The sequence below is a fragment of the Saimiri boliviensis genome, chromosome 3 (assembly GCF_048565385.1).
Source record: "Saimiri boliviensis isolate mSaiBol1 chromosome 3, mSaiBol1.pri, whole genome shotgun sequence".
NCBI classification, from domain to species: domain Eukaryota; kingdom Metazoa; phylum Chordata; class Mammalia; order Primates; family Cebidae; genus Saimiri; species Saimiri boliviensis.
In genome coordinates, this window is record NC_133451.1 from 98,271,918 (window position 1) to 98,295,000 (window position 23,083).

At 39.5% G+C, this 23,083-nt stretch overlaps 1 protein-coding gene across 7 annotated transcripts in view; it reads left to right on the forward strand.

The window, feature by feature from the left end:
* Positions 1 to 248: 248 nt before the first annotated feature.
* NPNT (nephronectin) overlaps positions 249 to 23,083 on the forward strand; it is a 78,742-nt gene continuing 55,907 nt past the window's right edge. The window contains exons 1-4 of one of the 7 annotated variants that reach the window (XM_010340093.3): positions 3,029 to 3,044; positions 18,721 to 19,469; positions 19,625 to 19,648; positions 19,748 to 19,798. In XM_010340093.3, coding sequence (XP_010338395.1) covers positions 19,645 to 19,648; positions 19,748 to 19,798 — 55 coding nt within the window. In that variant the 5' untranslated portion in view covers positions 3,029 to 3,044; positions 18,721 to 19,469; positions 19,625 to 19,644. Of the gene's footprint in view, positions 796 to 2,943; positions 3,045 to 18,720; positions 19,470 to 19,624; positions 19,649 to 19,747; positions 19,799 to 23,083 lie in introns of those variants that run through there. The other 6 variants (XM_039468429.2, XM_010340092.3, XM_074396535.1 and 3 more) reach the window with 6 other exon arrangements.

Below are 23,083 nucleotides of genomic sequence, written 5' to 3' on the forward strand. Positions count from 1 at the left end.
CTGCGGGAAAAGCAAACTCCCGGAGTTTGCCTTTGCTAATTTTTCCAAGTCGCGCTGTGGTTTCAGTAAATGCATACGCTGCTCAGCTCCAGCCCCATAAACCTCTCTGGTTTAGGGCTTCTCCGCCCTCCGGTGAAAGCTACTACTCGCCCCTGCAGTCACCACCTGTTTGGGCGGAACCCGCGGAGCCTGCACCTACGCCTCGGGCTCCTTTCCTCCTCGACTCTCCCTTTCCTGCTGGGCGCCCTGCTTTCCGTCTCCCAAGGAGGGTTTGCAACTTTTCTCCCAGGCTGCGGCTCGCCCCGCTTGGCTGACCCCCAAGAGCCACTGCCTGCCCCTGAGTTGTCTGCCCCGCTGGGCCCCCGGGAGGAGCCAAGCGCACTCACTCCTCGCCCCGGGCTGTGAGGGCGGCGAGTCGGGCGCACGCGCACCCCCTGCCCTCCCCTAGCGCCCCTCCCCGCTGGCGGCGCAGCTCCCCCTGCAGCGCCTCTCCTAGCTGGGAGGGAGCCGGAGGGGGCTCCGGGCGCAGCTCAGCAGACCTGCTCCGGCCGCGCTCCAAGCCGCTGCCCTCCGGGAGTGGCAGCAGCAACAGGGCGGCAAGGGCTGGGGGTTTCCCCCAACACCCCTCCCCGAGACTCTCAGCTGGGCGCCTCCCCTCGGCGCTCACCACCCCGACCTGTTCCCCGCGCGCCGCTGCGCCGCGCCCCGGGACCCGATGCCCAACATGGATTTTCTCCTGACGCTGGTGCTAGTGTCCTCGCTCTACCTGCAGGCGGCCGCCGAGTTTGACGGGAGGTGAGCTGGGCCCCGGGGCGCCCTCTCCTCCTTCCCGCGCTAATTTCACACTCACTGTCCGGCGTCCCTTCTCCCCGCGGGGTAGGCGATCAGAGAGGCGTTTCCCCAGTCCAGAAGTGGGGCCGCCGCACAGCGTGGCGCCAGGAGAGCGGTCCAGGGGCCCTGAGTACCTGCCCGAGGCGGGGAGGGCGCGCCCCTGTGAGCCTGAGACCCCAGCCACGGCCCCCCGAGCCGGGAATTAGGACTGGGGGAGAGGGCGGCTCGAGCCGGGATCTCAGCTCTGAGGGCGCGGTTTGGTCACCTACGGCGAGGTGACGCGCAGGACATCCCTTACCCGGGAAACTCCCGCGCCTGATCTAGACGCCTCTTCAGTGAGAAAGCTTCCAGGCGCCCGGGGGGAGGTCGGGGCTCTGCTCGGAGCTCTCGGGGCCGCTCGTACCGAGGGTGGGCGCGAGCCAGTGACTGGGCTACGGGGGGAGACCTATGGGCCTCCCCGTTTGGTTTTCTTGAGGGAAGGAGGCTCAAAATGAGGACGTGAGTGTGGGCGCGGCGTGAGTGTGAGCATGAGGCGTGTGTGGATGTGTGTGTGAGAGAGCGCGTACACCGCGCGCTCCTCACTCGCGCCAGCCTGACGGCGGCGTGCTGTGACAGGTTCCTACCACCCCGGGCCGCGTCTCCGCTGTCACTCAGCCGGTCCTGCCCCGCGCCGGGGCCGCTCCGGTGTGCGAGAGACGCTGGGCCTGGCGGGAGGGCGTGCTCGGTCCCCTCTCCTCCCCGCAGCTACAGACCAGGCTAGCCCCGCGTGCAGATGGCTGCTGCGGGAAGCGGTTTCACTCTGGCGCACACCGCCGCCCGGTCGCCTTCCTTCAGCGACCCCTGCCCCCACTCCTCCGTGTAGGTCCCTGCTTAGTCCTAAAGATGCCGCACCTGTTTTACTTGCAATCTTGAAACGAATCAATTCCACAATTGATTCGCTTTCTTGTACCCGGAGGCGAAGACGTGGGAACCAGTGGAGCGTCAAGAAAAAGCGCAGCTGCTTGTTTACCACCTGCTCGGAGGAAATAGAAAGTTCGGGGTCGTTTTGTACTTCTGGCCTGGGGGTAGAAAGGGCAGGTAAAAGAAAGAGAATTGAAAAGATAAGGAGACTAAGAATATGTGGATAGCAGCCAGAGTCTAGACCTTTTCATTTTTAAAAGCAATTCTGTGCCCACATTTGGGTATGTTATGAATTTCTTGCACACATATTTACAACAAGAAACCCATCACAAGACATGCATATGATATGATGGCATATAGCTTTTTATAACTTTAAAAAGATGTCTAAAACAGCCAATTAAAATGTTGATATTCTCAGAAGAAAAAGGTCATTTAGGTGTAAATCTAAACAAACGCACAATTTAGCAAATAATGTGTCAACGTGTAATCGGGTGAATAAATCTGTATCCTGAAATTGCATACTTTCTTTAGGCGTTATTTACATTGGAGGAAAATATTATGAATTGTTGATCTAGGCAGGTTTCAAACCACAAGGACACTTCAGATGTCAGCTACACTTTAAACTCTCCTTAGTTTTATTTAGACTTTTTCTAGTACTTTTTTTCTTTTGGCCACAGTTATGTCTCAAAAAGAGCTCTGTTACACTTGATTTTTGAGAAACCTCTCTTTCTGCTCCTTCTCCATCCACCTTTTATATAAGGCAGATTTTTTTTTTCTGCTTTGACATCTCTTATTTAATACTTTTCAGTTTATGGTAAATCACTCAATTCTGGCTTTCCCCCCAGTAACAGGTGTGAGTCTTTGAGGAATCTGTTTTATTTCAAGCTTCAGAAACTATCCTGTGAGTGGCAGCCTTGAGAATTGTTGGTGTTAGCTGGTGCTATTTCTGGTTAAGAAAGCATCTTTCCCTCCCCTTTTTTCTCCTACCCTTGTGTGTTGGGGGATGGGGTATTTAACTGTCTGAAATTTGACATTAGATCATAGCATAACTATTTCTGTGAAGGTGTTTTAATCTTAAATTTCTGCAGGCATAAAGGAGTTTGTAGAAAATTGTTGGGTGTGGTTTACATTTCTTCTAAAGTAATAATAAAGAGGAAATTACTTTTCATCTCAAAAGTATCCTTATTTATTTTGAATCTTTTTGTTTGGTAGGTGGCCCAGGCAAATAGCATCGTCACTTGGCCTCTGTCGTTATGGTGGGAGGATTGGCTGCTGCTGGGGCTGGACTCTGCAGTCCTGGGGACAGTGTCAGCGTGAGTATCAAGCCTGGGGCCTTCAGTTCCCTTGGAGGTGGGGTTTTCCACCTTGTTCATGGCTTCACTCCACATATTAGGGGACTCATTATTGAGCAAGGTTTGGCCTTGCAGGTCTGACTTGAGAATTTTCAGGTACAGTCCAGACTCCTTATTCTGCTTCTTTTCAACTTAAGCTACTCGTATTACAGTCCAACTTTGTCATTCACAGAGAGCCACCTTAAATGTTTCTTTTAGCATTTACCCCCAATATCTGCAACTCCTTTCTGTTTTCTCACCAGGTTTACTCATTTTTTTCCCTTGCTCCAGGCTTGGAGATGGGGGTAAGATAATGAGTCTAGACTGTATTTACACAAAATAAACTCTGAACTTTATAGTACTTATATTACCCTTACCATAGCTGTTGTGTAAAGTGGCCCATTTGTAAATCCTTTCTTGAAGTGGGGTTGTATTGACAGTGTTGTAAATGGACCACCCAGTATAATGAAACAAAACCTCTGAAACAACATTATTTGTAAGTTCTGTTAGTAACCAACCACATGTAATAAGTACCAAATAAGAAAACTGATTTTCACCTTTTCTATGATCACAAATGGATATTTTCATGGGAAAATTTAGAGCTACATCAAAAGAGTTTGAGAAATTTAGGAAATTTGTCCCCAGCATTTTTCTTGATCTTAAAATTGTATCTCACTCCTACTGCCAAAAATAAGTCTTCAAATGATCAAGTACATTTCCAGAGCATCTTTAGAGTGCTTGTGGGGCGCAGAGGGCAAAATTCTGGTGAGATGATGGGAACTAAATTGGGTTATATGCTGGGATATGTATTTTATCGTTAATCAGGAAGGAACTTAGAGGAAGAGAGAAGGGGTAGTTACAAAGGCTACAGCTGGCAATGGAGAAGGCTGCCTTAAAGATGAGTTGCTAGTGTGAGGAGTCAGGTAAATTTAAGTTCAGGAGTGTTAGGAGTTCCCTCTGCTATTTTAATTCACAATGTCTTCCTTGATTTTGTGAAGGAGTAACAGTGACATCACAGGTTAGCTCTAATTGCACATAAAGACCACAGTCTCTGATTGGGAATAGAAAGGTGAAGCAAATGAATGTTTGCTTACCTGCTGTGTTCAATCCACTGGGCTAGACCCTTTGCACAGTGGGTCAATTGCATTCTGTTAAAGGGTGATGGTGGCAACTCCAGTTTCCAGTAAATGAAAGAAGTAGGCAAAGTTGCTGTGGACTCACTGGCTGGTTCAATATTGTTTTAAGGGAAGAAGATCAAAAAGAAGAATGGTGCCTGGTGGAATTTAGTCTTCTATAATGTCAGAAGTATTTGCATGGCTGGAGGCTACAGGCATGGAATTTGAGAACCAACAGACTCTAATAGCCAAAATGTGAAGAAGGGACCCTTCTTTTGGCCTAACACACCCACACATAACCCTCCTTAATGAAAAATGAGTAGTTACTTTGCAGGAATGGAGATAGTCTCCTCCTTCTTTGCTGCTTTAATCTGCAGGAAACTTCCAAATGGAATGTTGAAGTGCCTTGAAGTGAATACAGTCCCCCTGCCCCACCTAGGACAAGGCTGCATTGGCAGAATGCCCTGGGCAGTATGGGAGTGTATCTTCCCTGAAGGCAAAGACCTGGGGGCATACATGCTCTCTGCTAGGTATGCTAAAAGAATTCCAAAGAAAAATCTCCGAACCCCGAGAGGTTCTTTGACTCTTGAATTCCCCGGAAAACACCTTTAAGAGTTGTTCTGTTTTTCTGTACCATGTAATTACATTTTCTCTAATAGGCACTAGCTTGGTGATTCCGAATTTGAATGAGTATAGAAATCTTTTAAAATAACAGTGTATTACAAACAGTGGTATTATAAACATCCAAGAGATTTCCTAGTGTTTTAATTTCTACACTGTAGCTTTCCAGGCAGATTTGAGATGCCATTTTAAAAAACAATTCACATCTTTATTTCCAAAAGAGTGCAAAGTGGTCAAATATAGAATTTGGTGTATTTGTCTTTCCATTTTGTTATTGCTCAAGAATCTGAGGAAACTGCAAGATGGCATGGATTAATTATTAAAATGGTAATGTTATAAAAATATGTAAGATGATTTTGCACAAATGATAGTTTATTTTGGATTTGGTAAAAGTTGGAAAGAGAACAAAAGGAGGAAAATATGAACTCTGGAGCAACATTGCTTTGGTTTCAATTGCAGTTATACCTCTTACTAGCTATGGGACTTTGGGCAAGTCATTCAACCTCTCTAAGCTTAATTCTCCTCATCTAATAAATAAATCTAGAACAGGACATATCTCAGAGGACTACAATGAGGTTTAAATACATTATAATTAGTAAAGTACTTAAAACTCTTCCTGATGCAGAGGAAATGTTACATATGTGTTTGGTAAAATTAAAGAAATGTAAAGGAATTCTGCTACTGAAACAAAGTTGTGGGATAGGATATGATATATGTACTTTTACTTTTATACTTCCAAAATCAAAATGGTTCCAAGGTTCTCTATGTCGCAATGAAATAAAACTTCTTTCAATTAACAAGGTACAAATGGTTCTTTACCATTAACATTGAAGTTGGCAAGGTTGTAAAAATTAGTTCAAAGGTGAATGTTTCCTTCTGTGTATTTTATTTTTCCAGCATATTCGATGGTCCAAATGTCTTTTGTCAATTCAGAATTCTGCCTGTCTTTGTTTTGATATAAACAGGTAGAGGAATGTGGGGCTGAGAAATCAGCTCAAAGGGGCAGAACAAACCGAAAAGAGGCTCGTCAGGATGAATGAAATATTTCTGAAAACTCCTGATTATTTTTTAGGGAAAGGGTTTATGAAATTAAGTTTTAACAGCACATTTGTTCAAGTAAAATGCCTTGCTATTCCATAACAAGTCGATCTAATATGATTCTTTATAAAGATTCCAAAGAACTTCTAGGAAATTTAATGTGAAAAATGTTTTTGCTTTTTCGACCTTTAGAAAATCATGGAATGTTTTCCCATTAGGAAGGGACATTCTCCCCTCCTCATCAAAAGTGCTCTGATTCTCTTCTTTTCTGAATTATTCACTTTGGAATTTTCCTTCAAAACAGCACAACGAAACAAAAATAAACTGTTCCCATTATTGCATAGATGTCCCAATTTATCCCCTAGAAGGTGTGTTTGTAGGTAGGCAAAGGTGGCACCCTCATTATATTATTATCGGATCTCACGCCTTAGTCGTCGACTGTTTGGCAAGTGTTTATTCCATTTTGTTGAGCATTTGTGAGATGTTTCACTTAATATTCATGTGAGTCAAATATACATATCTATACAAAACATGCTGCCCTTCATTTTCACTTGCTATCTTCCTATCCATGGACTTGTTTGGAGAGACTTACTAATGTTGCAGGATGCTAAAGGTGGTAAACCTCTCCTTCTGCCAGAGCCATGTACAGCTGGGAGACTTTACTTCCTTCCTTCCAGGACTGAGGAAGGAAGGATCAGAGATGCTACTCAAATGGGCATAGAAGCTGTCCTGCTGCTTTCTGACCGTACCACCCAACATTCTATCCCAGCATTCCTGCCTGCTGGGGAAAACATGACTCGTTCCAGAAATAAGCAGATTGTTTTTGTTTGTTTTCGTTTTGAGACAGAGTCTCACTCTTGTCGCCCAGGCTGGAGTGCGGTGGTGGGATCTCAGCTCACTGCAACCTCCGCCCCTCGGGTTCAAGCGAATCTCCTGCCTCAGACCCCCAAGTAGCTGAGATTATAGGTGCCCCGCCACCACTCCCGGCTAATTTTTGTATTCTTAGTAGAGACAGGGTTTCACTATATTGGCCAGGCTAGTCTCAAGCTCCAAACTACAAGTGATCCGCCCTCCTCGGCCTCCCTAAGTGCTGGGATTCCATGCCCGGCTCAGGTTGTCTTTTCATAGTTCTTTTGTAGGTCATACTCTTGGCGGCTTCATTTCTTTGTTTGTTTGTTTGTTTGTTTTGTGTGTTCTTGACTCTCTCCCTCTTTTTTTTTTTTTTTTTTTTTTTGAGACTGAGTCTTGCTCTGAGTGCAGTGGCATGCTCTCAGCTTACTGCAACCTCTGCCTCCCTAGTTCAAGTGATTCTCCTCCCTCAGCCTCCTGAGCAGCTGACACTACAGGCGCACGCTACCACACCCAGCTAATTTTTTTCATTTTTGATAGAGACGGGGTTTCACCATTTTGGCCAGGATGGTCTTAATCTGTTGACCTCGTGATCCACCCGCCTCAGCCTCCCAAACTGCTAGGATTATAGCCGTTAGCCACTGGGCCTGGCAGTGTTCTTGACTCTTCAACAGATCTCAAGCATATTGAAAATTCAGCATTTGATTTTCTAACTTTCATGGACTTTGCCTTTATTGACTATTGATTGGCTGTTTATTGTTAGGTAAAATTTTTTGTAATATGTTTGCACACTGATGATTGCATATTTACAGCACACAGCATCTTAAATCACTCAGAAAACGTGTGTGTCACAAAACGTGTTTCTTGCTCTGTAATTTTTTGTCATCTTGATGGCATATTTTATTTTAATTATGTTGTTATTCTACCAAGTGGAGAGAGACCTCTGTAATAAAGATTTTTCAGGGTTGTATATTTTATTTTTAAAAGCTGTGTATGCTGTGGAAACAATTGTTAACCAAAAGCACTAGACAATTTAGGATAACTGAGTTCAAGTCCTGATTTTGGTTCCTGAATAGCTGTCTAACATTTCTCAGCTACAATATTCTTATTACACAAGCATATTTCCCAGGTATGTTGAAGTTTAAACTGCATCTGAAAACTTCCTTAATGCAGAAAAAAATAGAGAGGATCTAAATATTGTATTCCTGTATGGTTGTCTTTCTGTTTACTTGGAGATTTGACTGTATATGTGACTTATGACAATAGCATTTTTGTGGAAAGCATTTTATACAGGCATGAAGAAAAACTCAAAATACAACTAGTTCCAAGTTTTAACAAAACTGTTCAGTTTCTGAGTTCTTTGGCTGTAGTGAGCAACTTGTGGTTTCTAAAGGAAATGATGTGAAATAGGATCGTTTTGTATCATTTATCCTTAAAAACAGGGAAAATTCAGATGTTTTCTTATGTTTCTGCTGGAGATTTTGGAAAGATGTGAAACCTACACCTACAGCTTGACATTGCTTAGTTAGCTCTGAACCTCATTTCCTGATGCCTCTTCTATGTACAGTGAAAATGTTTTATTCTTATCAGCTTCAGATAAACTTACAGACTAGTGAAACATAGGGACTGAGATATAATTTATTCTGAAGGCATTTTGGGAGTTGTCAAATAATTTTGGTTGGATAATATATATTACTGGCTAATTATTATGGATATTGGAAATGATGAAAAAAGTGTTGAATTATTTCTTTCTGCATTTCAAATGAAAAGGCTATTTGAGCAGAGAATTTTGGTTTAGTAAACAAAATATTTAAATTTCATGTTTTATTTCTTACTCCCATCTGGGTTCAGATGCTTAGTCTTACAAATAGAACATGATTTATTAATTTTGGTCCCTATACTGGTCATTAACTTCCTGTCCATAATCACAAAATTATATAGATTATATCATTCTTTGATTATTTGGATTTTGAGTACTCTCTTTAAAATAATCAAGAGAAAATTAGACATGTTAGAATGTTAGAATTTGTTCTGAAGGCAACGCGTAGTGTTCTCTCCATGGAGAGGTTATACTAGTAAATGCCTTTCTATTTGAGATCAACAACTAGAGCAATTTTTATACCTGTATGCACTGAAGAAGTAACAGGGACTCTCAAAAGGGGTGGGGATTGTTCTGTTTACATCTATATTGAAGAGTGCTAGCAGAATTCTGGGGCCAGCTTAATGGAGCAGAGTACACCTCATCGTCCTTCGTTTGTTAGCTTCCTTTCCTAATTTTGAGGTGAGAATGCAGAATCTGCGTTTTTTGTTTGGTTTGGTTTTGTTTTCAGGTAGAAATAAAAGCAAGGCAGTGGATAATGGTTATTTTGAACACTAAACTTGAATCCGCAAATCCTTAGGAAGTGAGGTTTTGATTTAGATTTTTTAACTGCCACTTTCCTTGAAAGGTTGTTTAAGAACACCATGCACTTTGGGTAACTTCAGGTGGTCTTAGAATGCAGCTTGCAAAGTAAGATCAGTGCTGAAGTTTGACTTTGTCAAACAGGTAACTTGTTAGTATGTGTAGTTTTAAAGTTAACTTTCAGAGAAATTGCTTTGTTCTTTTATTCTTTTCCCCAGTTAGAACTGATCTTTGTGTAATACCATTAAGATCTACTAATTTCCTGAGATCCCTTCATAAGCTTAATCTGGCAGGTCTTAACCTTTATGGATTAGAAATTTTAGTACTTTTTTTTTTTTTTTTTTTTTTTTTTTTTGACGGAGTTTCGCTCTTGTTACCTAGGCTGGAGTGCAATGGCGCAATCTCGGCTCACCGCAACCTCTGCCTCCTGGGTTCAGGCAATTCTCCTGCCTCAGCCTCCTGAGTAGCTGGGATTACAGGCACGTGCCACCACGCCCAGCTAATTTTTTTTGTATTTTTAGTAGAGATGGGGTTTCACCATGTTGACCAGGATGGTCTCGATCTCTTGACCTCGTGATCCACCCACCTCGGCCTCCCAAAGTGCTGGGATTACAGGCTTGAGCCTCTGCACCCGGCCAGAAATTTTAGTACTTCCTATGCTAGAAGTCCAGGCCAACTAAAGGGAAGCACTCTCATCTCTGCCAGTTCAGCAGCTAGATCTGTCCTCAAATACCTGCCACAGGGATATGCTGCTTGAAGGTGTACACATGCATACACAATGGGACCAAGAAGGCACTTCTGGTGCCAGAAACAACACTCTGTTTGCTTTGTGGAAATTTTTTATAAGCTTTCAAAAATGTAAGTGGCTTCTCCCTCACCTCCTGTAACAAGTGTAACTTCCAGCATTTCTTTTCGTTGCTTTTTATCTATAGAATTCATGTTCTATGAACTTTGAGTTCGTTGAATCCACTGCATGCCTTCCAGATGATTATTAGGAATGCTTAGTGATTCTACACAATGTCTTTCAGTGGGTAAGGGAAGATACCCATCACGGGGATGGGCCTTCATCACGGGGGAGATGGAAGGGCAGGGGAGAGGGGTTCTGATGGCCTAACCCTCATCATTGCCCCCCACTGCCACATGCAGATACTCTTTCCCCTTTCCAATTGATTTTGTGCAGTGTTTTAAATTTTTCCACCAATCTTTGGACAATATTTATTTTATAAGAGAAAATGTATTCATTTCCTCAAATATCCCTCCTCAGAGCAACAAGCATGATCAGTTTTTGGTATGCTTTTAAAAATATTTTACATACTTATGGGTAAATTACAATAGATCTCTCCCCTACCACCTACTTGTTTTGTCCAAATGAAAGCATACTGTATGCACTGCTTTGTATGCTGCTGCTTTTTCTTAACTGTACAAGTTGAAAGGTTTTCTATAGAGCCTCCTTACCTTTTTTTTTTTTTTTTTTTTTTTTTTTTGAGACAGGGTTTTGCTCTGTCACCTAGGTTGGAGTGCAGTGGCATAATCTCAGCCCACTGCAGCTCTACCTCCTGGGCTCCAGCCATCTTCCCACCTCAGCCTTCCAAGAAGCTGGGACCACTGGTGTGAGCTACAATACCTGGATATTTTTTGTAATTTTTGTAGAGAGCAGGTTTTGCCATCTTCCTCAGGCTGGTCTCGAGCTCTGAGCTCAACTGATCTACCCATCTTGGCCTCCCAAAGTACTAGGATTATAAGCATAAGCTATCTTGCCTGGCCGCCTCCTTACTTTTTCATGGACTCAGCATTCCCTTGTTTGGCTATACTGTAATTTATTAGCAAGTCTCTTACTGATGAACGTTTATATTGATTCTAATCCTTTGCTAACACAAGCAATTCTAAATAACTTTGAACATATGTTAAAAATGTTGTTTTGCATGTTCCCAGTGTTTCTGAGGAATAAATTTTTATATGTGGTCAAATGGCAGGTACCTTTGTAATTTTGATCAATTGCCCAATGGCTTCTTACTCAGTAGAGAAAGTAGTTTAACGGGAAGGACTGAATGGCAATGCTGACCCCAATGCTCCAGCAATCCCATATCCAGAGTCTGATCTTTTTTTGATTTTAGGATCCTCCGATCCCTTTTCTTTCCCAAGAAATCTTTCTGACAACTCAGTGAATGTCCATCTGCTCTCATTTATCATCTTCTCCCATTAGACCAGAGGCAATGGGCTGAAGCTAGGAGAATGGAGTGAGATGTGTCCATTTGCCAGGGTCTCCCGCTGGCTTCTTGCCTGTCATTTACTTGTGAGAAAGACTCACACATTCCTTTAAGAATTGCTTAATTCATTGATCTTTTATTAGGTTAGCCATAATTTTTTTAATTTTCATTGAGACAAAGTCTCATTCTATCTCCCAGGCTGGAGTGCAGTGGCGGGACCTTGGCTTACTGCAACCTCCGCCTCCTGGGTTCAAGCAGTTCTGCCTCAGCCTCTCGAGTAGCTGGGATTACAGGTGTGCATCACCTAGTGAATTTTTGTATTTTTGGTAGAGTCAGGGTTTCACCATGTTGGCTCAGGTGGTCTCGAGTTCCTGACTTTGGTAATCTGCCCACCTTGGCCTCCCAAAGTTCTGGAATATACAGACGTGAGACACCACACCCAGCCTTAGCCATAACTTTTATACCTTTGTATATAGTGTGGGCTTTTTTTTTCCTAGACCCATGACCTATTAAGGAGGAGTATGTAGAATTCTGAGATCTGAATACCATTTTGGGGACACCTTTTACAATAAAAAGATTTTGAGGAAATATTAAGACATTTTTGTACCAAAGTACTTTTTGTAGTGTCCTTAAAACCATAGGGGCATGTATTTTCTATTAGTTATTCTAATCCTTATCCCAAGTATGTACTTCAATTGTCTCCTTTTAAAAAAATAAGAAATGCATGCTTAAGTGAAAAATCAAAAGAGACAGACTAAGAGCAAGACGGCAGTGAAGGTAAGTATTTCTAACTTTCCTGTTTTCCTGACACCTAGTTCCACCTCCCAACAGGCTACCACCATTTCCTGTTGATCTTTGTAGAGATTTCTTAACTTCTTCAAAATTTCCCTTTTTTATAAATGATGCCATGAAGTACAAACGATTCTGTATCTTGCCTTTTTTTCATGTAACACTACATTTTGGAAAGCAGTCCTTATCAGTTTATTTAAACCTCAGTCATTCTTTTAAATAGCTATACAGTATGCCATTACAGGAATGAATGTACTATAATTAATTAAACAATCCCCTGTTTATGTACATTTGAGTGGTTTTCAATATTTTGTTTTTACATAACATGCTGCAATCAATATCTGCATATAACTTCATCACTGTTGTATGCCTTTAGATATGGAGGACATATCTAAAGACATTTGATTTCTATATTAATATAATAATTGAAGAGCTTTAATTTTGTTGTTACAAATTTTCTTAAGTTAAATATTAATGTAAAGGAGAGTAAATCATGGCTAATATTACAGAGTAGAAACCTTCTTTCAGGCACCTTCTATTTTTGATTCCTTAGAAGTTACCTTAAAAGGTAAATTAAATTGATTTCTCTATTTCTATTTGTTTATGCCCTATCTTGTTTAGGAAAGTATATAAAGTGGCTTCCAGGAATTCATGCAATAAAACAAGGAAATAGAATTAACAAGGGCTGGGCCGGGCGCGGTGGCTCAAGCCTGTAATCCCAGCACTTTGGGAGGCTGAGGCGGGTGGATCACGAGGTCGAGAGATCGAGACCATCCTGGTCAACATGGTGAAACCCCGTCTCTACTAAAAATACAAAAAAGTAGCTGGGCATGGTGGCGCGTGCCTGTAATCCCAGCTAGTCAGGAGGCTGAGGCAGGAGAATTGCTTGAACCCGGGAGGCGGAGGTTGCGGTGAGCCGAGATCGCGCCATTGCACTCCAGCCTGGGTAACGAGCGAAACTCCGTCTCAAAAAAAACACAAAAAAACAAAAAAACAAAACAAAAAAAAAAACAAGGCTATGTGGAAGAAAACGGGGTAAAATAAAAAGATTAGGAGGAGGGTTTTTCAAATGAAGATATGTAAGCCATAGAATCCTAAATATGTCCTGCAATTTGGCTATTAGCTTCTGGTAGCCAAAGGTAAAAGGTGTTATTTCTGATTTAATTTGTGTTGTCTGCTAGGGAAAAAGCAAACAAGTTATTTGGAAGAAATTATGGTTTTCCTGCATGTATTTCTGAAGGAATACTTTCATGTGTCCCTTTACAGAGTGGGAGTGAATGGTGGAGTGGAAGGGCCCACAGCAACATTCCTATCACGAAGCCTGTGGTGGTTTTTGAAAAGATTTCATAGAAGATCCTTCAACATAAGATGAGACCCTTGCTCTAAAAGTACAGTTCACAGAAAGCTGTTCTATACATAGCTTAAGAAGTGTTATCTATGCACATAGCTTTCTGACAGTTCAGCTGGATCCAGCCCAGAATATCTAGCTGTGATGGGTAAACTGTATAGGGCTTTGGATGGACAGCTCCAGGTTAGACAAGATAGTTTCAGGTTAGGATCATTAACAGTGTTCTAAAGTTTCCTGTATTATTTAATAGATTAAAGGCCAGTTCATTTTTTTCTTTCTTTTTTAAGTCTATATATTTTGAGGATAAGTAATCAACTGATGGATTTAATATCCAAAGACGTTATGAATGGAGCATAGATAGGTGCCCCCTAGGCCCCAGTGTAAGGAGGATCTGCAAAGAAATTAGTGGGAGATTTTAAAATATCAGTTCTATATCCATTGGATAGAAATATATAAATGCATCACCATTTTGCTATATACTTATTCATTTCCATGCCAATTATGGCTTGGAATAAGAAGGAAAGGCAAGAACCTTGCTTCCAGGAATCATTTACCCTACTGATGTTGATATATGGATATGGGCCAGTGAACCCAGGAACAACAGAATCCCTCACCAGTGCTTATTTCCCCAAAGTTCCTGATTGCTATAGGTGTGCCGGGGAGTCAAAGTACCCTTAACTGTTTTCTTAATTAAGTTGGATTTATAAGCACTGATTTATGCAAGTTGCTTAGACCTGAGTAGACTCAAAGCAGAGTCTGTAAGAAATGCTCTGCATATCAACATCCCATACCCAAACCTAAGTCATCTTTTCATTGAGGTGTATGGAAGGGCTGATTCGAATGTACTCTTGAAGCCCTCGACAATAGAACCTGAGATCCTGATACACATGTGCTCCTAGTATTTTTTTCTCCTAGTACTCCAGGATTTTTTTTTCTTTCTCAAAAAAAGCAAATAGTGATTTTAAAAAGATGGCTTAATGCGTATTCTGAGAGGGTAGCAATCCAGTAATGGTTATATCTCCTTGGGAGGAGCAAAGAGGTCTTCAAATGCCTTTTCTGCAGAGACTAGCATCAACCAAGAATCTACCTATCTGAATTATCATTCTATATCACCATGTGGGGAGCTGAGAAAGTTAGCATTGTCAGGGCCAAGGTTTTCTGTGTCTTCATGGGAACAAACAAATGATTAATCCTCAAAGATTTAGTCAAGATAATTTGGCTTGAAAAAAATTCGAAGTGTATTCATCACCTTCTACAACCATAGAAAAATACTAGTAGCAGTTAAGTATTTAGAATGAGTTTCCTTTGGGAAAGACTGTCGCAAAGTAGGGAAAACCCTGGCCCATTGTCAAAAGGCACTGGGGTCTTTCTGGAGCCAAATGCATTGGAACTAAATTCCAATTAGGAATAAACTCATTCCCATTTCCACTCCCAAGAGTCCAGAACAAAAACAAAAGGACCAAGGACTCCTCGGTTCCAGTATTCCAGTACTTTGATGGTGACCAGGGCCACCTGGTTAGAGGCATTTCCCTGGAGTCCTAGAAGGAAAATGGAATTCTGGTTCATACTGTGGTCCCTTTTAACCTCAGGTCTTTAATGTGATCACTTTCAAATTTAAAAGATCCAGGTGGAAATATTTTTACTATGGTAATAATTCTACAGAATACCTGAATTCTTAACACTGTTATGTTTCAGTATAAGTGGTGGCTTTTTCTTTTCATGTCTTTGATCTGGTTTTATTCCTGTAATTCAGCCACCTGAATTTGTGAGGGGGGGAATAATATGTGGTTTTTGTACAAAAAAAAAAAAAGAAAAGAAAAAGAAAAATACTAGTAGCATAGCCCTAATATTATTGACAGTGCATCCCTGGGAACCTGCCAGGACAAATTGGGTGTAAAATATACCAATTATTTAAAAATTGGTTTCTTATAAGGGAAAGATTTCAGTTAAATGACATCCAATACAAATATTTTAAATTTTAATTCACTAAGCCTTCTTTTTATGTTTTCTGATTTTATTGTGTAATTACTACTGATACATAATTAAAGAAACAATTATGGCCATAATAGAATTCCTAATAAAATTTCTAATAAAGCCAGAATGAGGGAGTATATTACAGACCAGACATGATAAAGTATTATGATGTGTGGTAAAATAGTTTTTCATTCCATATTATTTTATAAATTTTCGGAAGAATTTTACTTTAAACTTAGCCTGCTGAAATACTTTTAAACCAACTGGTTATTCTTCACTCTGATGGGAGGAAAAAAGATATGAATAATCAAAATGATTTCTTAGCTTTAGAATATAGTAGTTGTTTTGGAGAGCAAAGAGGTTTTTTCCCGATTCTATTTTAATAGGAGCATTCATTTTCTGCCATATATTAGCTTTGGTAGATACTAGATGCCAGAGGAGTGCAAATTTGAGACTAAGGATTTTGCAGGGGCGATTTGCATGTTGAGTCAAGATTTAACAAAATTTTAAAACCAAACACTTTACTTGATCAATATCTTTTTAACTATTCTGTAGATTAATAATATAAGTTCTCCAGAACTAACATTACTTTGCTGTAACATTATCAGATCACAAGGTTAGGGTTGCCTTTTGTGGATGTTACTGACTTACTCTGAAATTTTAGGAACTATGTCATCACAGTTTACATATGTAAAAGGAAAACAATTAGGAATTTTGGATTTATGCTTACTTTGCCAAAAAACATGTTGATTTTCAAAAACCTTTAGCCTTACTTTCATAAATCAAAGTTCTCAAATTCAGTTTCTAAAGTAAGCTCCTAAATGGTCAAAGGTGTATGTTGTGGAATGTCAGAAACAAACTCCATGGACAGACTTTCCAAATGTAAACTTCCCACCAAAATATTGTTCCAAAGCGTTCGGTGCCTCCTATTTTATTTTAGTGTTAAGATTTTGTAGGTTCTTGGTAATTATCTGCCAAGTATTTATATACCAACAAATAGCAAAGCTATTGATAATAGAAAAACACAAATCACAGCTTGTTCTTAGTTGTATTTTTTAGTGTATTTGGGTATTTAGAGTTGATCTTGTATGTACTAACTATAGTTTTTACTGGACAAATTATTCGAAGTTTACATGGTTATAGAAATATTTTATGGTGTTTCACATAGGTAATGGTGGTTTCGGGGTCCCTTGTCTCTTGGGTTAAGTTTTAAAATCACTGCAGAATTAAAAGATTGTGTCTTGGTGTCTTTGTATGGCCAAGAATTAAGACATTATGATGTCTGGTTTTATTTCTTAACTAAGGCAGAGTGATTTTTGAAACAATTACTTTTTGGGAGAAAAGCATAAAATTATGAAGAAATAATGTATAGATTTGCTAAATGTTCTGTTCTTTAATCTTGTGTTGAGGTTGGATGAATTCTTTTATATCTTTAATAGTTATAAAGTAGTGTATTGAAAGTTGGGATCATCCAAATTGCTACTTAACTTGTTGTCCATAGGATCTGTTGTCCTGGATGTTGGTGTTATAAATGTACAAAGTTATGTAGTCATCTGTGAAGAGTTTGCAGGCTAACATCAGCGTTTTTGACAACAAAAAATATAGCATGAAAATTAAGGAGTTAATACCTTTTTAGCTGATGATTAGGATTGGGAGGCAGAATTAGTGTGTCAGGGAGGTCCTTTCCCTTTTATGCGTGTACCTGGCATTTATCACCTTTAACGAAGTGCATGTGTCATGCCTTGCTGCTTGCTTAAGGGGCTGTATGCCTCCAGTCTGAGACATGTGGTAACTGCATCAGCTGTCTTAGTCTGTAGCATTTTATTATTTTGTTTCCAAAGTTTATGCTTGGCCTAATATTTAGACATTTTATAATCCTTTACAGTAAATGAAACTATACATGAGAAGATGGGCATACCTTTGGATTTTTTTTTTTAAAGGCTCAGTTCTTTAAGGTTTTTTATCCTTCAGTTCCCTAACCCAGTCCAAAGTTCAGGATTGGCTCCAAACCCATAAACCTGTGTTTAGCAAGCAAGAAACATAATCCCCAAATAGTTTAGTTTCTCTGGTTTATGAGTCACAATTTTGTAAAATCATCAGAGTGCTTATTAATTCCAACCACATATAGTAAAAAATCTTCAGATGAACTGAAGCAAGGGTTCTTAGGCAAGTTGCCAGAGAGAGTTCTAGAGTTCTAAGCTAACTAAGTAGCTTTGCTGAAATGTTGCTTGTGCCGGGCGCAGTGGCTCAAGCCTGTAATCCCAGCAGTTTGGGAGGCCGAGGCGGGTGGATCACAAGGTCAAGAGATCGAGACCATCCTGGTCAACAAGGTGAAACCCCGTCTCTACTAAAAATAAAAAATTAGCTGGGCATGGTTGTGCGTGCCTGTAATCCCAGCTACTCAGGAGGCTGAGACAGGAGAATTGCCTGAACCCAGGAGGCGGAGTTTGCGGTGAGCTGAGATCGCGCCATTGCACTCCAGCCTGGGTAACAAGAGCGAAACTCCGTCTCAAAAAAAAAAAAAAAAAAAAAAAAATGTTGCTTGTATTTACTGCTGTGGCCATTTTATGATGATGGCCATAAAGCAACAGATTGTCAAGAGAAAATGAGACAGATTTTTCAATACTATGTGCTATGAATGAATCCTAGTTTAGTGCATCTCTTCATGGGGTTTATACTGCAAAAAAAAAATTCATGTAGGGCATTTATTTCTGGCAACTTGAATAAAAATTGTTGTGATAGTTGCATATAAAAATTTCCTTATCTTTCAATAGAGAATAGATCTCCAAGTCTTTCTAGAAGTAATCTATTCCAGATTTAATATGCTTTGACATAAAATGCAGTTTTGTGTAGTTTTAAAATGCAAATTAAAAATATAGGACATTGGCTAAAATTTTATCTTAAAGTCAGGTATATATTAATACCCTAAAGCTTACTAAATCTACGTATTTCAAGACTAATTTATATTACATAGGAAAAATATGACCCAACCTTAAGGTACTACAAGAATAAAATAAGCTATACAAAACTGGCTGTTTGATACTAATACAACTAGTTAGATCATAATGATGTTTGCTATTCTTTATTAAGTTGTTTTCCCTTTGCTTACAATAATTTAAAGTATTTTTCCTGATAAATTTGATGATTCAAAATTGGCAATTAAAGTATTAAAGAAACGGTATCCTTTTATATTTTTTCTTTCTCATATATAACCATAGCCATAACATGTGTGATCCAGAATGTAATTTGCTATTTATACTTTGATTTCAGCTGTTTGCTTAGATTGTACCTGATATATTTTATTATTCTATTTAAGGAATGTGTCAACATCAAGATATGGTGAGTTCTCTTCAAATTAACAGTAGAAACCTAACCAATATTAAAAAAAAGTCTAGCAAGCAAATGTAATTCATGTCTTTAAAAATGCAGAGCTATCATTCTGGATCAATAGTTAAATTAATGCTTCAGTTAAATCAAATTGGACTTAGAATTTTTTCTTCCTATATTACCCAAAAGAAGGCCCCATTCACCTAATTTTAAATTATACAAATAAATATACAATTGTAAGTTAAAATGAATATTTAATGCTTTAAAGGCATTAATTTAGAAGAGAAGAATAAAATAATCCCTTTTCTTCTAAAATCTCTAGGTTGATCAAATACTGACCATTATTAGTACCATTTCAAATTTCTTCCCTTTACTTTCATAAAACTGGATTATTTATGTATCTTCAAGTGAAATGGCTGTGCTTTCGTGGTAATTCTTGTTGCTATTGACAACCAAAGCAGCCATGCAAGAAGAAAATGCTGCGGAAGGGAAGAAAAATAAATTACATTTCCTCCCCAAAGTTGGACAGAGAAGGGAACATACAGTATGTAAGAAACAGGTAAGTAAAGATATATCAATTTTAAGACTATTAGCCTTTCTTACTAATTGATCAAAAGTTTAAATTTTTTCAGATGTGTTTTCCAACTCCCATTTAAATAAAAGGATACTGTCTCTAGGAATCAGAAATTAATATTCTGGAAATGAAAAATTGGATCTGAAAATACAGCATCACAAAAGGTCTGAAATATTTTAATTTAGAATTTGGACTAGAAGAATAGCATAACTTTAATTATTGGTTAATATTTTTGTTATGAAATGTTTTTTTGATAACAAAATGGTGACTAAAATATTACTATTTTAAACATGTCCTAGATTTTTTTTTTTTGTTTCAGAAAAGCACTGAAAGTTGAATATGTGTAAGTCTCCGGGAATGTAACAAGTTGATAAATACCCAAGTCCAGCCTCCTTACAGAGAAAAGATCTGGAATTTCTTTTTTTGGACATTTGTTTTGCAGCTTTCTACGTCTTAAGGCAGAGAATAGCCAGGATAAGGTGCCAGCTCAAAGGTTAGATGAACATATTTCTTGAAATAATTTTGGCTAATCTATGTCTTGAAAGGCATAACTTCTAACTAATTCTACGAAGCTATAAACAAAACATTAGTTGTGTTTTTGAGTTGCATCTTTTTAGGAAACCTATATTTCTTAGAGATGTACTTATTTCATACACAATTATAGTAAGTTAATTTTAATTCGGTTGTTACATTAAACTTTTCCTTTTCAGTTGATAATTCCTTTCTTCTGTTTTATGAATCTAATAAATTGACCTCCATTCTAACCTAAAGGACAGTTTATGTTTTTAATAATTAAAGAAGCAAATATAAAAACAAAGTCCACCAAATGAAATTACTAACACCAGCCTATCATTAACCCGAGGGAATTGTATTTCATATTCATTAATTCTCCATGGAAAAATTCAGGTAAGAAATATTTTTATTGTATGAAATATATAAACAGTTATTACAGCAGTTATAGGTATTTATGCTCTTGTTTTAGGTACATAAAGTTTTCTTTGTTTAAGATATTTTTGTCAGTAAATAATGTCACTTATAACCCTATGACACTTTAGTGGAAATCTTTTGTGTAATATGTGGAATTGTAATGTTTAATGGAATTGGTGCTAAGAAGACAATGTTCTTTTTGTTTGTTGGTTGGTTGGTTGGTTTGTTTGAGACAGAGTCTTGCTGTGTTGCCCAAGCTGGAGTGCACTGGCACCGTCTCAGCTCACTGATGACTGAGATGGTTCAAGCGATTCTCCTGCCTCAGGCTCCTGAGTATCTGGGATTACAGGCGCCTGCCACCACGCCTGGCTAACTTTTTATTTTTAGTAGACACAGGGTTTCGCCATGTTGGCCAGGCTGGTCTTGAACTCCTGACCTCAGATAATCTGCTGGCCTCGGCCTCTCAAAGTACTGGGATTACAGGCATGAGCCACTTGCACCTGGGCTGACAATGTTCTTTAAGCTGATTGAAGAAATTATTACATGTCATGGAAATTGTTTTTAAGGCAGAATTTTAATAAAAAATATTTGGGAACAAAATTGATAGTACTAGAAATAAAAGTTCAGAAATTTCTTCATTCAGGGAGACTTAAAGCATATGTATTTTATAGTTACTAGCAGTACAGGGTTGACTAGCAGAGCTATGGCTTACATTAGGGAGGGAATCCCAGAGAAAGAGTAGAATATGCACTTAGTCACCAATATCTGGGTTCAGAAACTGTTCCTATGACTTAACCACCGCTGAGAAACTAGGCATTTTAACTCTTCTGAGCAGCAATATTGTAATCTTTAAATCTAACTTTGCAAAATTCTTACTGGCTATAAGTAGGGTGCCTTCCACAGTTCTAGATGGATGTTTGCTATTATTAGTGTGTGCTCAATATATAGAAAATAAATGGAAAACTCTGAGCTGAGTTTTTACTGGGATCCATCATAGAATAGATGGTATAGCATGTTTTCAAATGAATTTTGTTTACCATAATCATCTTTTGGAAATAATCAATTGGAAGTAGAACATTTCTGCAGTTATTCATTTATTTAAAAACTTTCATGGGTTAGCTGTCTGTGCTTCTGAACCATTTTTTTTCGCATTTCTCTAATAATATCCACCTATAAACCTCCGAGTAGAACAGTTTTGGCTATCTAACAGTGTTTGCACTTAGAAAATGAACTGAAGGGAGATGGAACTGAATTATGGAACGTTAGCATTTAAGGTTACTGTGATTTATCTGATAATTATTTGAAAGCTTACTAGAGGTAAGGAGCTAAGTTAGGTGCTGGTAAGATACAAAGGTGAATTAAACAGGGACCCTTACTTTCAAGCAGCTCAATTTAGTAAGCTCATTGGCTCTTATTCCTTCTATGATTCTATTTTTTTTTTTTTTTTTTTTTTTTTTTGAGACGGAGTTTCGCTCTTGTTACCCAGGCTGGAGTGCAATGGCGCGATCTTGGCTCACCGCAACCTCCGCCTCCTGGGTTCAGGCAATTCTCCTGCCTCAGCCTCCTGAGTAGCTGGGATTATAGGCACGCGCCACCATGCCCAGCTAATTTTTTGTATTTTTAGTAGAGACGGGGTTTCACCATGTTGACCAGGTTGGTCTCGATCTCTCAACCTTGTGATCCACCCGCCTCGGCCTCCCAAAGTGCTGGGATTACAGGCTTGAGCCACCGTGTCCGGCCCCTTCTATGATTCTTAAATAGAAAAAGGTAGGGATAAAGATTTGAGGGAGTTCAGGGAAAGAATCATTTCCTGCTGAGTAGGATTGAGGAAGACTTCATGGACTCAGTGGTATTCAGTTAATACATTCATTCAACATATATATATATATATATATATATATATATATATATATACATATAAACACACACACACACACACACACACACACACACACACATATGTATATCTCTGTGTGTGTATGTGTGATATATATATCACAGCTTGCATGATCCTGGGTCAACTACAGCAGATATCCCAGTGAAATGAAGCTCTAGGCATTCATGTCACTCACTATCAGTATTGAAAGGCCACAGAGGAAGGCAATACTGGATAAGAGGCATGTTTTGGTAAAGGCATGTTTTGGTATAGGATTCTGTGAAAGCATCTCTTGGGCAGTATCTCAGACCAGGAGTGATGGATTGGTGATGGCCCACCTGAATCCTGAGGGATAAATCAGTCAAATGAAAAGTATCTGGGGCACACATAAAAATGCATTTGAAGCTCAGGAGCCAGAGAGAGGCATACATTTTGAGAAATGTTAAGAATCTCAACCCAGCACATGTGGGGTATATGTTTGAAGGGCATCTGATGAAGGATACAGTGGGAGAAGTAGGAAAGGGCTGATTCATGGAAGGCTTTGATATCATGTTAAATAGATTAGCCTTAATTGCAAAGTTGTAGAGGAACATTGTAAAGATTTTAAAAAGAGAAATTACATAGTATTTCAGAGGATAGCTGGTGCTAATAGATCAGATCTAGCACTCAGGTGAATTTAGTTTTGCTTGGAGTCTTTTAACATTGTTTGAAATTCATGTCGTTGTCAGTGTTTCACAGGAGACATGGATATAAGGGTTGGTTGAAAAGTCAGTAGGTCTGCATTGCTGCAAGGAATCTATCAAACTGGGGCCTCTTCAGTAGCTGGCCCATTTGGAAAAGGATGTGCCTCATTTCCTTGTGGGGCTTCCTTCCTTTGGTGAAAATGCCTGGGACCCGTAGGAAGTCAATCTGGTGAGAAATTAGGCTTCATTTTAAGTAGTGGTAGTGGGAACAAAGAGAAGGAGAGGGATTGAA